This window comes from Mastigoproctus giganteus, chromosome 3 (assembly GCF_048544385.1).
Source record: "Mastigoproctus giganteus isolate SK-2022 chromosome 3, ASM4854438v1, whole genome shotgun sequence".
Taxonomy (NCBI): Eukaryota; Metazoa; Arthropoda; class Arachnida; order Uropygi; family Thelyphonidae; genus Mastigoproctus; species Mastigoproctus giganteus.
Window position 1 is genome coordinate 237,672,021 of NC_143577.1, and position 17,151 is coordinate 237,689,171.

General features: G+C 37.9%; 1 protein-coding gene across 1 annotated transcript in view; it reads left to right on the forward strand.

Moving 5' to 3' along the window:
- The window catches only part of LOC150088916 (uncharacterized), a 135,205-nt gene extending 123,444 nt beyond the window's left edge, over window positions 1–11,761 (forward strand). Inside the window, exon 13 of the mRNA XM_090370358.1 lies at window positions 10,323–11,761. Within this exon, the coding sequence (XP_090226484.1) occupies window positions 10,323–11,540 (1,218 nt within the window). The 3' untranslated portion in view covers window positions 11,541–11,761. The remainder of the gene's footprint in view (window positions 1–10,322) is intronic.
- The last annotated feature ends 5,390 nt before the right edge of the window (window positions 11,762–17,151 follow it).

The following is a 17,151-nucleotide window of genomic DNA, read 5'->3' on the forward strand; positions in this document are numbered from 1 at the left end:
AAAAAGGGTGACAAATCCCTCTCATCCAATTATCGTCCCATTGCAATTACTTCTACTCTTTCTAAAGTAATGGAGAAATCAATTAACCGCCAACTCTTAAACTACCTAGAAACCTTCTGTCTGATCAACGATCGCCAGTATGGATTCCGTCAGTGTCGATCCACTGGTGATATTCTGGCTTATGTTACCCATTTATGGACTAATTTAATGGAAAGGTTCGGTGAAACATAAGTAGTTACTCTTGACATCTCAAAGGCTTTTGATCGTGTTTGGCATAAAGGTCTTCTAAACAAGCTTCCATCTTATGGTTTGCCAACTGTTTTTAGTAATTGGTTATCCAGTTTTCTCTATGATCGCTCACTGAGGGTGATGGTAGATGGCTCTCTGTCTTCTAACTTCTCCACTAATGCCTGTGTCCCCCAAGGTTCAGTTCTTTCCCCCACTCTTTTCCTCTTGTATATTAATGACCTCCTTCCATTGACTGGAAATCCTGTCCATAGTTTTGCCGATGATAGCACATTGCATTCCACTTTCCATTTTGAGAAACCTTGTCCTGCTCAATCAGCTTCAACTTCTCAAAAATCTGCTACCAATTCCTTAAATGTCGATCTTCAGGTAATTCTCCAGTGGGGCAAAGACAACTTAGTTGATTTCAACCATTCTAAAACTCAGTCTTGTCTTATATCTCGCAAAAAAGGATTCTTCTGCTCCTATGCTTATCTTTAGTGACACTCCGATTTCTAGGCAAAATGATATATCTCTTTTGGGGATTACCCTGACTTCTAATCTCTCTTGGCACAAGCACATTACAAATATTGCTTCCTCTGCATCTAAAAAACTTGGTTTTCTCTTTTGCTCTCGGCGTTACTTTTCTTCCAAACAGCTGCTCACTCTGTATAAATTGCAAATCCGCCCTGCCATGGAATATTGTTCCCACATCTGGGGTGGTACCCCCAAAACCTCTCTCAGGCTTCTTGATTCCATTCAGAAGAGGGCAGTTAGGTTAATTAATGATTCATCTCTAACAGAGTCTCTCCACTCGCTTTCTCATAGACGTACTGTTTCTGCTGCATGCCTCTTCTACAGATACTTCCATGGGCACTGTTCTTCTGAACTGGCTTCCATAATTCCCGCTCTCTCTTTCAAAACAGTCCAAACACGTGCCGTCACTAGCCAACATCCATTTACTGTCCAACTTCAAACCCACAGAACCAACTTTTCATCTTCCTCATTTATTCATTCAACTTCCGTTTTCTGGAACAACCTTCCTTCATACGTATTTCCTGAATATTACAATCTACAGAAGTTCAAGTCCAATGTCAACAAATATCTTCTTTCGTCTTCTCAACCTCCAACCCAAGCACGGTATTAAGTACTATAGGTTCTAATACCTCTCGTGTTTGGGGTTCACATAAAAAAAAAAAAAAAAAAAATGTTACATATTGTTTTCTGTTTATTTCCTTAACCTTAAAGTAATGTTTTGTTTGTTTGTTTACCATGCATTATTGTAGGCATTACTTTGAATGTAATATCTCCTATATCTGTTAGAAAGTATCAGAGCACCTATATTTATAGAAACGTTTTTCATTGTTTTAGGCCCATGGATTATTCTTGCACAGTTTTGTTCTTACACCCTGCATATTTAATTTAAAATATATTTACTTTCAAGTAATTTATCATAGTGGTATATTCATGAAATAGATACCAGCTATTGCTTCTTCATTACTCATAGTGTGTCTCTTTATTTTTAAATTTTATGTTTAAAAATAGGAATATTTTCCAGATTTAGCAAAAAAAAAGTTGGCATCATCACTGGAAGCTGATATGATAAATGTTCCATAGCTGTTTTGTAAATTAGTAGTACAAAAATGATTATTAAAAGCAGTTGTATTGAAAGAAAATAGTTTGCTGTGACATAGGGAATTCTCGGTTATGGACTCTATCTCTCAGGATGTCAAATGCACAGGATTTATGATTGCCCAAAAAGTTTTGGAAAGCACTTTTGAAATTACACACAGCTTGTTGAGACTGTCTTATCTCCTGTGTAGCTAGCACTTTTGAATTTTGGAAAAAAATGCAACAAAATAAAATAGAATGAAAATTTTTAATATAGAGAACAGATTTATCCACTACGTCAGTGTAGTTACCAAGTTGAGAACTGGGAAACAAAATAAAGAGTGTATAGAACTAAACCATTAAATAACCTCCCTTTCCTAATAGTGCCTTTTTGGAAGCTTCAGTCAGTGTTTGTACTTTTCAACAGGCATGGACATTCCTTTCATTTACAGGTTTATTTAGTACTAGTGCATATAATCCATAGACAGGCACTTTTCTTTTCTTTTGTAGTTGAACATTTATATTAATGAATTACAAATTGTATGAGCTATTACCTAGGTATCAATAGAAAAGATCAAAGCTGTCCTGATGGACAATGAGAGCCTTGTGTTCAGTTCTGTTTTACAAATCAGTCATAGCTATTGTGTTCTGGTATATCATTCCCCTCCCCCAAGTTCTAAGTATTCTATTTAGCTTATAATGTAATATGCACATCCACATGTCTTTTATTACAGGTTTATTTATTTAATTCATTAATAATATTCTTTTTTTTTTTTTTTTTTTTTATTGAACAGCTGATAATTTTCATTACTCCCAGTTTTTCTGTCTAGGCCGGTTTGATATAATATCCAAGTCTCACATTCTTTTATTAGGTTGTTTAGTTATTTCACTCCCCCCCCCATAATTAGTTCTGTTTGACAAGATATATCTGTTCCAACATTCTACGTTAACTTTCAACAAGAGGAGCATTATTAGCATTAGCATTAGTAGAGGCATTTGATGCAAGAAAGCAAGCTTATGCAGCATCAGCCAAAAAAAAAAAAAAAAAAAAAAACACCCACTTCCACTTCACCCCTCTGTTCGTTCAAAATACCTGTCCAGCTGAGCCTTAAACTTATTTAGGCTATCAACCTCCACCACAAGGGATGGAAGTCTGTTCCACCAACCAACCACCCGCTGGCTAAAGGCAAATTTCCGCACGTCTATCCTACATCTGTCATTCCTCAATTTGAATTTATGCCCTCTCAGGTGATTTTTCTGAGCTAGAGGAAGAATCCCATCAGCATTGAGCATGCTTAAACCATTCAAGGCTTTATACACCTCTATCAGATCACCTCGCTGGTGCCTAGTCTCCAGACACTGTAATTTGCAAAACTTAAGCCTTTCTTCGTAAGAGCACCCCTTTGTTCCATTCACTAATCTTGTTGCCCTTCTCTGTACTCGTTCCAGCAGCTCTACATCCTTCTTGAAATGAGGCCTCCAGACCTGTATACAGTACTCTAGGTGTGGCCTGACCATCGCCTTATACAATGGAATGATCACCTCCTTATCCCTGCTGGAAAAATTCCTGTATATCATTGACAATACTCCATGAGCTACTCTTGCAGCCCGTCTGCACTGCTCAGAGAACTTCATATCTGCCTGCACAACCACCCCCAAGTACCTTTCATTCTCTACCACTGTCAGTGTAGTACCACAGAGTTGATACGTTGCTCTGGGGTTGCTGTTTCCCATGTGTAGTACTTTACATTTGTCAATGTTAAACTTCATTTGCCACCTCTCAGCCCATCTGCTCAACCTTTCCAGATCCTGTTGCAGCAGCATAGTGTCCGTAGTGTCCTTGACAACCCTGCCAACCTTTGTATCGTCTACAAACTTGGACATTAAGCCGGATATACCATCATCAATATCATTTATAAATACAGAAAACAATAATGGACCCAACACTGAGCCCTGAGGGACTCCACTAATAACATCAGTCCACAATGAGCAGTGTCCATTGATTACCACTCTCTGTCTTCTCCCAGGCGCCTCCGTAGCCAGGTGGGAAGGAGCAGCAGCAGCAGCAGTGCGTAGCACAAGCTTCTTGATTAGACCGGGTTCGAGCCCGTCACCACCAAATACGGAAGATGCGGAAAGGTCAGGGAATGACCACCGCATATCCCGGAGCAATATGGCCTTAGTTGCTAATGCTCCTAAAAACCAAATAACAAACTGTCTTCTCCCCCTCAACCACACCTTTATCCATAGCAGCAATTTGCCTCCAATGTCACACTGCTCCAATTTGTGTAGCAGTCTTCCATGTGCAACAGTATCAAAAGCCTTTCTAAGATCCTAGTATATAATATCAAAGTTATTCCCTGTATCCAATCAAGTTTGTCAGGCAAGACTTCCCCTTAACAAAACCATGCTGTGTCTGAGCTATAACTGAAGTCTTGTCTAAATGATCCTGCAGTGCTTCTTTAACCAGTGCCTCCATTAATTTTCCTGGAACAGAAGTTAAGCTCACAGGTCTATAATTACTTGTGTCAGCCTTTGATCCTCCTTTGTGAATTGGGGTCACATTTGCACATTTCCAGTCTATGGGTACCTCCCCTGAGTCCAAGGAAGCTCTCATAATTATGGCTAAGGGTTTGCTTACTTCCTTTGCTGCCTCCTTTAATATAACTGGATAGATCCCGGGTGCCTTTCTTGTGTTTATCTTCAACAGTTTCTCCTCCACTTTACTCCCAGTTATTTCAAGATTCTGTAGCTTACTGCTAGAGTTGAATACACCTCTGGCATTCCCCTCGCTGAATAACTTCTCATGTGTGAATGTCGATGCAAAATATTCATTTAGTTTGTTGGCTACCTGAGCAGGATCATCAACACTTGACCCATCAATATCAAGTGGACCAATCTGATTCATCCCCTTCCTTCTAGAGTTTACATAAGTAAAGAACTCTTTGCTGTTTTTCTTTGCATCCCTTGCCAAGGATTTCTCGTAATCTGCCTTCGCCTGCCTAACCTCCTTTGTAACTTGGTTGCATATCAACTTGTATCTGTCATAGGCTTCTGTGTCATGTTTTAATTTGTATGTATCCCATGCATTTTTCTTCTCTGCCATATGCCTCATTAGTTCATCTGACATCCATTTTGGCCTAAACCTTGAACAATATTTCTTAGTTGGTATGTAAAGCCTAGTAGCTTCCAAGATAAGTTCTTTGAATGCTTCCCATTTTGAATTTGCTGTTGGTAACATCATCAGTTGGTCCCACTGTATAGAATTTAAATACTGTCTCAGTCCATCGTAGTCGCCTTTACGGAAGCAATAACCCTTCCCTTTACCCCTAATGGTAGTTACCTCTTTGAGTAAATCCCACTTCAGCACACTGTGAGCACTGCCACCTAGTAGTTCATTTATCTGCAGATTCTTAATGCATGAAGAATCACTGCTGATAATCAAATCAAGAGTATTACTCCCTCTAGTTGCCTCCCGAACATGCTGATGTAGAAAACAATCATCCAATAAATCCACAAAAGCCCTGCTAGTGTGTGAGTAACCAGCCCCCAAATTCCAGTCAATATCTGGGAAATTAAAATCTCCCATTATAAGACACTCTGATTTACTGGCCCACTCTATTTCCCTGTACAGTTCCTTATTATACTCATCAGAGTCATTAGGCCTATAGCACACTCCTACTCTCAATTTTGATCTCCCAATGTTTATGTCACACCAAACTGACTCCACACTGCACTGTCCAGCGATGTCGACTGGCTTCACTTCCTTGGTTTTTATGTGTTTCTTAACTAATAGCATAACCCCTCCCCCCCCTTCCTATCCTGTCTATCCTTTCTGTAGACGTTGTACTCCCCAAATTGCAGTTCTGCATCCCTTATATCTGTGTGACACCACGTCTCTGATATCCCAACAATATCTGCCTTCGATGTTTTGAGCAATACCTCAAATTCATCAAATTTATTTACTAAACTCCTAGCATTGGTGTACACGCAAGTATACCTGCACCTGTTTCTATTCTTAGCTACCCTAACACAACCCATGTGTTTACTTGTACCGCAATGGCTCCCAGCAGTCTCTGAAATACCATGCATCTTGTTTTTCAGGCTTCTGCTCATTCTAATAGAAGCAGTGCAAGAATCTCTTTCACCTCTGCCAGTGGCTACTGTCAATCTATTGGTCTTTGTCTCCCCCCAAGCTAGCAGTTTTCCGACCCACCTAACACTGCCTCGATAGCATCAGCAAATATTCTTGCACCCTTTCTATTTAAGTGTATCCCATCCCTGTAGAAGCAATCTCTCCTGTTAACAAGTACAGTCCAGGCTGAAAAAAATTCTACCCCTTGAGCCTTGCACAATCTTTCCAGGGCCGAATTGATCGACAAGGCTCTCATCATATACTCCCTCCTATCGTGTCTGGGCAGAATTGCAGACACTTTCAAATTCAACCCTAATTCTCGGCTTTTGTTCAACAGTGACCTGTACTTGTTAAGTAATTCTGCCGGTCTCCTACTCTTAATATTATTAGTGCCAACGTGTACAACTATATCACCTTTTGTGCCCTTAAAAGATGATATTCGCTCTACAACATCATCAACCTTTGCCCCTGGCAGACATACCCTGGTCCTGTTCCACCTATCTTTTTTACAAAGCATGTTCCCTGTTTCCCTGACAATAGAGTCACCAACAACTACTAGTTCCTTTGGGACCAGTGCATTCTGCCTTAGGGGTTGTCTCTGTGTCACGCGATGCCCAAGTGCAAGCTCTGGCGTTGATGTGGGCAGCTGAGAGCTTGATGGGCCCCTCAATTTAGTTTCTTCGAGGGCATCCACCCTGTCCTTCAAGCTCTCATATAGGCCCACAAGAACGCCGAGTTGTTGCCTGATATCGATACACTCCTTGCATCGCGCACACACAAAGACATCCCCCTTGGCAGTATCATGTCCCATACCCGATTGCTCTGCAAACATCAAGCAAACAGTGCATTTTATAAGGCTGTGAGTCAGAGGACAACTGCCCCCCTCAGTTCTGCTCTGAGCCACAGCACTTCCATTAGCTTGAGCCTTTTGCTTTGCTGCTCTGGTCTGAGTCATGATTCTATTAATTTATTAATTAATTATGTTATGTTATTAATTATATTACGTTTGTAATCTAAGTTGTTATATGTATTTATTTAAACGTACAATTTAACTGCTAACGAAGTTCAACTAATGCTATCTAGTACGGTATATAACCTACGGTATATCTAGTACGGTATCACAATGGCGGGAAAGTTACTAACGGTAGCGGTAGTTACGAACGGTAGTTACGAACACGTGGAAACCCTTACCGATACTTTTACAAGGCCGAGTAAAGAACAAATACACCAAATCAATCAAAAAATCACAAAATAATGTTATTCTACTAAATTTAAATCAAAAGTTTTAGAAAAACAATTTCAAATCAATAAATAAGAAAAATACACTTAGCGGCTTTGAACACCACCGTCACTAGTAGCCTCGTCAGATATCTTGAGTTATTTAATGGTATGGTGCATCTTTAGTTCCTAAGTTCTCCACTTCGTTCTTAAATATTGTGATTAAGGTTGGTTTTCATAGCAGACAACCACAGTTCCTCATCTGAGCCCTATGGCAGGATATAAAGGTTATTGAAACATGTGCCCCTTGGGTTTTTAATTCATTATAGCATTGTGGTTCCTGATGAGATATAGGGAATGAATGAATAATTTCTTTATATAAGAATTTTTATTCTATTTTATATTACTTATGTAAACTGTAGAAGGAAGGGTATGGATTCAGATTGGTCCACTTGATATCGATGGTTCAACTGTTGATGATCCTGCGCAGATAGCTGACAAACTGATTGAATATTTTGCATCTACATTCACATATGAGGAATTTTCTAGGGAAGTGGAGGCCAGAAGTTTATCAAACTCTAACAAGGAGCTAAATGACTTTGTAATAACTGAGAGAAAAGTGGAAGAGCTTGTTGAAGTTAAACATAAGAAAGGCACCTGGGGTGGATGGGATCTAACCAATTATATTAAAGGAGGTAGCAAAGGAAGTCAGCAAATCCTTGGCCATAATTATGAGAGCATCCTTGGATTCAGAGGAGGTCCCCACAGATGGAGATGTGCAAATGTATCCCCAATTTATAAAGAGGGATTGAAGGGTGACACGAGTAATAAAGACCTGTTAGTTTAACTTCTGTTCCATGGAAAAATAGAGTCATGGTTAAAGATGTAATGCAGGATCATCCAGACAAGACTGCACTTATAGTTCACACACAGATCTTGTCTGACTAATTTGATAGGATACTACGATGTGGTCACAAAGGAACTGGATGCAAAAAATAATTTTGATACCATATACTTGGATTTCGGGAAAGCTTTTGATACTGTTGCACATAAAAAACAAAAAACTGCTGTACAAATTGGAGTGCAGAGTGGCATTAAGGGAAAGTTGCTTCTATGGATAAAGGAATGGTTGAGTGGGAGAAGATAGAGAGTAGTAATCGATGGACACTGCTCTTTGTAGACTAATGTTATTAGCAGAATTCCCTGGGTTCTGTGTTGGGCTCATTGTTGTTTTCTATATTTATCAATAATGTTGATGAAGGTATATTAGGCTTAATATCCAAGTTTGCAGATGATACAAAGGTTGGAAGGCTTAGTAATTACAGTATGGTACTGCAACAGGGTCTAGAAAAGTTAGGCAGATGAGTTGAGAGAGAGGTGGCAACTGAAGTTTAACTTTGACAAGTGCAAATTATTGCATTTACACAATAATTTGCACTTGTGTGGTAGTACACGCGGAGTAGTGGAGAATGAAAAAGACCTACTGGTGATTGTGCAATCAGATATGAAGTTCTCTGAATAGTGCAGACAGGCTGCCAGGACAGCTCATTAGGTCTTGTCAATAAAATACGGGAATTTTGCTAGCAGGGATAAGGAGGCCCCACCTTGAGTACTGGGATGGTCAAGCCACACCTTGAGTACTGTATACAGATCTGGAGGTCTCATTTTAGGAAGGCTGTAGAACTGCTGGAATAAATACAGAGAAGGGCAATGAGATTGGTAAGGGGAACGAAAGGGTGTTCTTACCAAGAAATGCTTTAGTTCTTCAAATTGCAGCGTTTTGAGGGTTTGAGCCAGTGACCACCGAATACGGAGGATGCGAAAAGGTCAGGGAATGACCACCGACCGCATATCCCTGGAGCAATATGGCCTTAGTTGCTAATGCTCCTAAAAAACCAAATAACAGCAGCGTTTTGAGACTGGGCACCTGCAAGGTGATCTGATTGAGGGTTTAAGGCTTTGAATGGTTTGAGCAAGCTCATTGAAGTTGGTTCTTCCTCTTGCCCAGGTTACTTGAGGGAGTATAAATTCAAATTGAGGAAAGACAGTTGCAGAATAGATATGCAGAAATTTGTCTTTAACCAGTGAGTAGTTGATTACAGGAATAAACTTCCATCTGTTGTTGTGGAAGTTGATAGCTTTAATGAATTCAAGGAAGAACTAGGCAAACCTTTGGAGAGAATGAATAGGTGAAATGGGAAGTGTGGTAATTGTTTTTTTTTTTTTTTTTTTTTTTCTGATGCTGCATAAGCTTGCTTTCTGTATCATATGCCACTATTAATGCTAATTTTTATTAACTTTGAAAGCACTAGCTATACTTCTGTAACTGCTTTTAAGGCCTTTGGGAACTTACAAAAGTAAGTACTTCCCAAAAGATCTTGCTGAAACTATCTATCTCTTCTAAAGTTAGTGTTTTCATGTTTTCCTAGACATCTAATTCATTTTATGATGCTAGTCTTTTTTGTTACTACGTTTGTCTGTGGGGCACCTCCGTAGCCAGGAGCAGCAGTGTTTAGCACACGCTTCTTGATCAGACCGGGGTTCAAGCCCGTGACCACCAAATACAGAGGATGCAGAAAGGTCAGGGAATGGCTACTGCATATCCCTGGAGCAATATGGCCTTAGTTGCTAATGCTCCTAAAAACCAAATAACAATAGATAACAATAAAAACCAAATAGATCCCTGAATTTATATTTGATTGTGTATTTTCCATTTTTGTAAGATATACTTGTAACTGAAGTAGTGCTTTTGTGTCAAGACAGGCAATTGATCTTGTTTTATTTGTTTAATTATTTATTTATTTATTTTTTTTTTTGTAAGAAAAATTTGCTGATGAAGATTTTCGGCCAGTAGGAACTTTTCAAAGACAAATTACTGTGCATAACTGGAAACATTAAAAACTTGCACATAATTACCTTAAAAGGCCAACTGCCTTAATTTTAAAATTAAAAAGATAATCCTGCTAAATTGTTTTAATTAAATTTTTGAATGGCACTGCATAACCTGCAAGAAACTTTGCAGGATCTTTGTACTTTCTGGGGAGGGAGGGTGTTTTTGAAGTGGAGGTGGTAGCTTAAGTATGTTGCCATCCTTGAACTGTAATTTTTTACATATTTTTATGTATATTTTCAGTCTACAGATGGGCTACCAGAATCAGACGACTGCACTATAAAGACATCTGGTAAATCTGATCATGAGATCAGCCATCCTTCTCAGGAACAAGCGGAAAATGCAGAGTTATGTTGGCCCCACGAAGCAGATGTTTCATCAAAGGCAAGAGGTGCTGATCTTGTTCTTCCAGATTGGCTTACCAGCTTAGACCTAGGAAATGACCAGTTCAGGCTGTATCTTGGAGAGTTTTTGGTTAATGAATGCCAGACATCATTAGATGACGTTTCATACCGTGGTGACGACATTTTGGCTACCGGTGAATATGATACATCAAAAGTTACATGGGCAGCAGTAATGATGAGCCAGGGCACTGTAAGTTCCAAGACTGGAGCATGCATAATACTAACATCATTTAGCATTGCAATTCTCAAAGTAGAACCAGACCCTAAAACACCTGACACAAATTTCAAGCACTCTTCACTGCCTCATCTGTGTCTTTTAGTATCCATATCACCAGCTAGTGTTCTTTCAGCATCTATAGGGGCCTACAACTCCTATGTAGAGTTTAAGGTTGGTTCTGTAGCAGGAGTTCAGACTTATATTTTTCTGATGAATAATAGTACCACTATACGTTCATTTGTTGCTCAACTAGGTAGTATGTACAAGTTAGCAGTGTCACCTAGATCTGGACCTTTTAACCAAGAAAAGCTTGTTATAGAAGATATACTACCCTGTCCACAAATTGCAGAATCCAATCTAGAATCTCAGATCCTTTTTTGCCAAAGAATTTCAGTTTCAAGATTGCAAGGAGCAAACTGCAGTCAGACCAATGCTATTCATTATTTGCTTGTAACTTTGTCTCACATCATGCTTATGGAAGAAATACTGTTTCCATCACAGTTGTCTGGTTTAGAGAGCATTACGTATCCATTATTCCAGATATGCTTAGCTGTACCAGTTAAAAGTAATGTTAAAAACATACACATGAAATGTGGCAGTGAAAGGAAAAGCTTGACTGACATCAGAAGCAGCAATACATCTTTAGATAAAGAGGGAGAAAACTTAGCAAAAGAGTGTGCTGCCACCAGAAGATGCTCAGAATATGAATTTGAGATTTGGGGCTATTGGCTGCTGATTGACTTTGAGAAAAATGATACACTTTATGTCCGATTTTTCAGTAGTGAGGAAAGGAGTCAGTTTCTTGAAGTTTTCTTGAGTGTAAGGAATAATCATTCTTAATGTTTGGTTCATGTTCTTGAAGTGCATTCAGTGATGTTAAACGTTCTATACAGTTGTATATTAAACATGTTGAATGTTTGTTAAACTAACTATATTACTGTTAGACTCAGTTAGATGATGATGATAGTGTTGATGTTGTGAATGTGTGGGTAGTACATATCAGACTACACCTTAATTTGTATAAATATGATTAATTTGGTAATATCTCCTTTTTGTTGCTAATAATCATTAATGGCTAAGTAATTATAACTATCATGAATTCTGCCAGTTTTTATTGAACTGATAATCCACTTTTATATTTAATTTAAGAATTTCTTGGAGGAAATGCACAGATTTATTTATTAATATATTTAGTAAATGTACAGTATCATAACCATGCTAAATAGTTTGTAATATAAGGAATGAGCAAATGAATCGATATAATTTTGTTGTTGTTCTCCAGGTCTGCTTATTCTTTATAGACATAATGCCAAGAGAAAAAAAATGTGATATTTATTTTTGTTGATTTTTATAATATTTATTTATTTTTTGTTTACAATAGTGTGTTCCTTGAAGAATTGTATCCCCATACTTTCATCCCAGTTCAATTAGAAATCCATTGAATGGATTAAGCAGTGTAAAATATATTTCTGTATATAAACCATGGTATTCTATTTTGGAGATAAATTGAAGCTGTAAATTAATTATCCCAAGCATGTTTTATGTAGGAAACCCATATTTTTGATAGGTACATCAATCACATATTGTAGTTGCACAAGTAATAATAAGAATATTATCTTGTGGGGGGGGGGGATATATATGTGTGTGTGTACCCATTTATTTAAATGTGTTTGAATGCAACATATATATATATATATATATGGAATTGTCTGAGAATATTATCAAGTAGTTATGCTAAATCGCCCACCATGTTGAAAAAAATACTCAGTTATCTGTTTTACAATCCTGCCTTTAGTTGTCCAAGAAAGATACAAACTGATTTATTCAAGTTCTTTCAATCTTAATCTTCTTCGACACTAAATGAAAAGTTTCACGAAGTATAACTGTCTGATACATTATATCACAAATATTTTTACCTGGACTGTTTTCATGTCTATTAGGAACAGTTGATTATTAAAGTTTTTGTACCACATTTCGAGTGAATGGTGTTTTTTTTTTTTTTTTTATTGAATTGTGCAAGATAGTTTATTGGGACTCACACAAAGAACTATAGTAAATATTTATAGTAGATATTGCTCTATTATTTTTAATTTAAATGCAAGCAAGTAATATTTGAGTGACATTGCTGTTTCTTAGTATGACTCCCACTGTATGGTATGGTTTATGTAATTGAGATGTTTTCAGTATGCCAGTTTTAAATTTTCATATTGTGTGTGTGTGTAACTCAGGATTTTGTATAACATAAAAGTTTCTTTGAATTTTATCTAGTTTTTTTTTACAAATAAGCAACAGTGTTAATTATTTCACTGAAGATGGCCCACTTTAAATATTTAAATTGAACTTTTGAAACCTGTATCCTTTGATGATTTCCACTAAAGAATTATAAATTCAGCAGGTTACGAGGGTCATACTGAAAGTGTAATGCTTCCTAACCCATCAATTATGTATTAATGATTTGTATTTTTTAAAAGAAACTTTGCATACTTAAAGTAAATAAGCTTATGCGTATTTTTTCTTTTTATGTCTATGACCATTAACTATGGATGTTGAAGAGCTGTTATTGAATTCGAGCATTTGGATGTAATGCTGTTGACTTTCATGTGTGACAACAAGCCAGTTAATGTCAAAATGGATAAAAAAATTAAAGCAGGAAGGAAGGAATGGCCAAAAATCTTCCAGGTTACTGCAGCAGTCTAGAACACCTTCTACTGCAGTGACAGATGAGAACCAAAAATAGGTGTAAAATGTAATTCTTATGAGTATAGACAAGTTTCTAGCAAGAATATTGTTCAACAAATGTAATGTGGACACAGTGTCACACCAGTCATCAAAATGATTTAGTCATTTGGAAAAAATGTGCTAAATGAATTCCAAAAGTGATTTGGAATTCACTGAATTGACAAAGTTGGAAGTAAGATGGAGGTCTGCACCAATCTGTTAGCAATGTTTAAAGATCATGGAGAACAGCTGTTTGTAAACATGGTGACAAGAGATACAACCCTCTGACTTCCATTTGCTGAATTCAATGACAGAATATTTGTGGACAATGATTTGATGACACAGATGAAATCATATTTCTAATTTTATCAAATAGAATTCAGCATTGAATTTAAATAAGTGGTGGTTATAATAAATACCTGAAAATTTTGAACTGAATGCTTATTATATTTTAGACGTTGCAGACCAAATTTATACCTAGTCAGATAACTGGTTTGAATAAGAGAATTGTCTAAGGCAGGACTCTTGACAGTCCCTGGCCTCTGTTTCATTAAGTAGCTTATCTTTTGTAATTAGACATGTGTAAGCACTTCTTTAAACTAGCATTTCCCAATCTTTTGTGTTTGGCAATCCACTTGACTCACTTACCCTTTTCTGCTTATTTTGTCAATGTTTAACAGAGGCAGTTACCTGCTTATGTAGTTTATGGCCCTTTTCAATTATATAATAATGGTTATTATATACTATAAAATTTCAGCAAAATATGCGATGTACGTTAAAAAACAGCTGTATTGTATGAAAACATTTACGAGACAAGTGGTCGACTGACCATAGGTTGGAAATGCTGCTTTAAACTGCAATACATACTACAGTCATTATGCCATTTTTTAAATCAAAATAGCCTCAAATTCGTATTTTGAGCATAGCATAGGGACTAATATATGGTTATTTTTTCTAGGGCCCTGTGTATGGCTACTTAGTAATTACTATTTTAATTACCTTTATCTATGGGTCAAAAGGTAATTAATTACCTTTATTTTATCTAGGGGTCCCAACTATGGATATTTTGTCTCTAACTCTGATATATGCTGAGCTTTTGCTAGCCAATGGAGAGTCATTTTTTGTGCAAGAAGTCAGGAGTGTGACAAACCGAATTCAAAACTCTGTTAGATATGATTGAGTCTCTGAGGAAGTGAGTTGTTACGCAAAACTCAATCTGGAGACTTGTCAGAGACTTGAGTGTTAAGTGCTATGTTGGATAGCACACTTCAGAATGGATCAGCTGGTACTGAATACTTTGGTTCTGTAGGAGGTGGAGTCTTAATTGGAACTCAGTTATAAGGGCGACGAGGAATATATTCTGTAAGAAAGACAGACGCATGCAACCTAGAGTATGTCTACTGGGTGAAAAAATTGAAAATGTAACAAGAGCCCCTCATTGAGTTTACCTTGTAATGGTACCAGTGGGTGCATGGTAATACATGTGGGTACTAATGATTTAAAGCTTACACAAACGAATAAATTGGTTATGAAATATAAGGTCATGTGAAAAAGTTAGATTGGACAAAATTCTTAACTCTGGATTTTAAAGTCTTAGGCTTACAGGGAGATTTTCTCCGCATCGTTAGCCTTGGTAGATGGGACTTATTTTGTAAAGACTATTCACTTAAACAGAGGAGGTGCAAGGTTTTTTTTTTTTTTTTTGCTAATGCCATTCAGGAGCTATTAAGGATTCAAGGATACTGCTAGTTGGAAAAGGGGGGGGGGGGTGTTACTAAAGTTGTTCCAAACACTAAAAGGGAAACTGTAATAGAAACAAAATCCACCTGCAATCTTAAGACCACATGGAAAAATTCAACTGTAATGGTATCAAGGTTGCCAAAAGGAAATATTTTAAGTAATTATAAAGATATCAGGTTTGACTGTATAAACAAATTAAATTGCAAAAGTTAATTTATTTATACAATAAAAGGGTACAATTCCTTTCATGCAGAAGGGTATAATCCCTTGTTGACTATGCCACATCCATCTGCCTCATGGTGCAATTGGAAACTCAATTCATTGGACCAAGTAGTCAATTTCCGGTCATCCACTGTTCAATAGCACTGCCTCCATTCCTACTATAAGTACAGTTTCTTGTGAAGGGCCACTGGCTGCTACTGCCCAACCATGCTAGTGTCTGATGCAAGGCCCATGTTTAAATGGGTTGTGCTGCTCCCATGAATTGTTTGGTCAGTTGTTCCACTGATCATTCAATAACACATCTGTTCTGTTCTTCTGGACTGCACACTTGCTCCACCTCACCCCATTTGGTCAACAGTGTAGGCTTGCATGGCACCTCTGGCTGGTGGTTCTTCCACTGTTAGTTCTTGATAAACACGAACTCTGGTTGTACAGGGACACAAGGTAGTTGCCTCCACTAATATGCCCCGACAATCATCCCCCCACTGGAACTTGGTTGGGTCATGTCTCCAGACCATTATTTATGGTGCAGAATACTACTGAATGCTGTTATGCCAAGCTCTGTTTTTATATAAAGACAGTGTGCTACATTCCAGCATGATATGGTTGGGGATATTTAAATGTACAGAGAAATACTTGAAAACTCTTACTATACTGAAGTAGGGAGCTGGTCCTGCTCCCTACTTCGGCGCCTCCGTAGCCAGGTGGGAAGGAGCAGCAGTGCGTAGCACCCGTTTCTTGATTAGACCGGGGTTCGAGCCCGTCACCATCAAATACGGAGTTTGCGGAAAGGTCAGGGAATGACCACCGCATATCCCGGAGCAATATGGCCTTAGTTGCTAATGCTCCTAAAAACCAAATAACACCAGCTCCCTACTTCAAAAGGTCTGATTAAGAAATCATTGATACCTTGTTGCCTATTTATACTACACAGAAAGTTTTTCCCTTGCTGCACCATCTTTAACTCCTCCTACCCCCCACCTGTCACTAGGTTACGCATATGTTTTATTCCCCCAATGCAAGGCTTTGCATTTAGTAGCATTGTGCCTTAGTTGCCATTTTTCAGGCAACATTTTAATCACTCTTAGTCTAAAACACCACTGCTTAAAAGTATGCCCATTCATAACTACCCTGTCCTTGAGTTGGCCCCTACTCCACCTAAGGATCCCTGTAATCACAGCTCTCTCCAGTTTATACAATGACCTCTCATGTATAGGACCATACCAAAAGCTCTGTCAGTTATTTTTTGCATCCATTTATTTTATTACCTCTTCATAGTAATTAACCAGATTGATCAGGAAAGACTTGCCTTTCATTATCCCATGGTGTGAACACTTTAGAATTCTATTCTTTTCAAGCTGGTCCTGCATTGCATCCTTAACAGATTCCATGATCACATGCCACAGTAGAAGTCAGATTTACTAGTGTATAATTGTCCATCACCTCTACAGTTTCCTTTATGGAGTGGGAAGACAATTGCTTCTCCAGTCCAATCATCCCAGAATCTAACAATCACAGCAGTATTCCTAATAGTTTTATGCACTTGCATGCTGCCTTTTTCAGTATAACTGAATGTACGTTGTCCAACACCAGACATCTTTCCATCCCTCAGCTCCAGTAGCTTTTCTGACAGACAGCTCTTTGAGATCACTGATTGCCCCTGGATCAAACATGCTTTCAGTTGTAAAGATTGTTGCAAATTATTTAATTCACTGCCATTTAAGTTCAATTATCTATGATTCCATCACTTTGGGCTTGTAAGGGACAATAT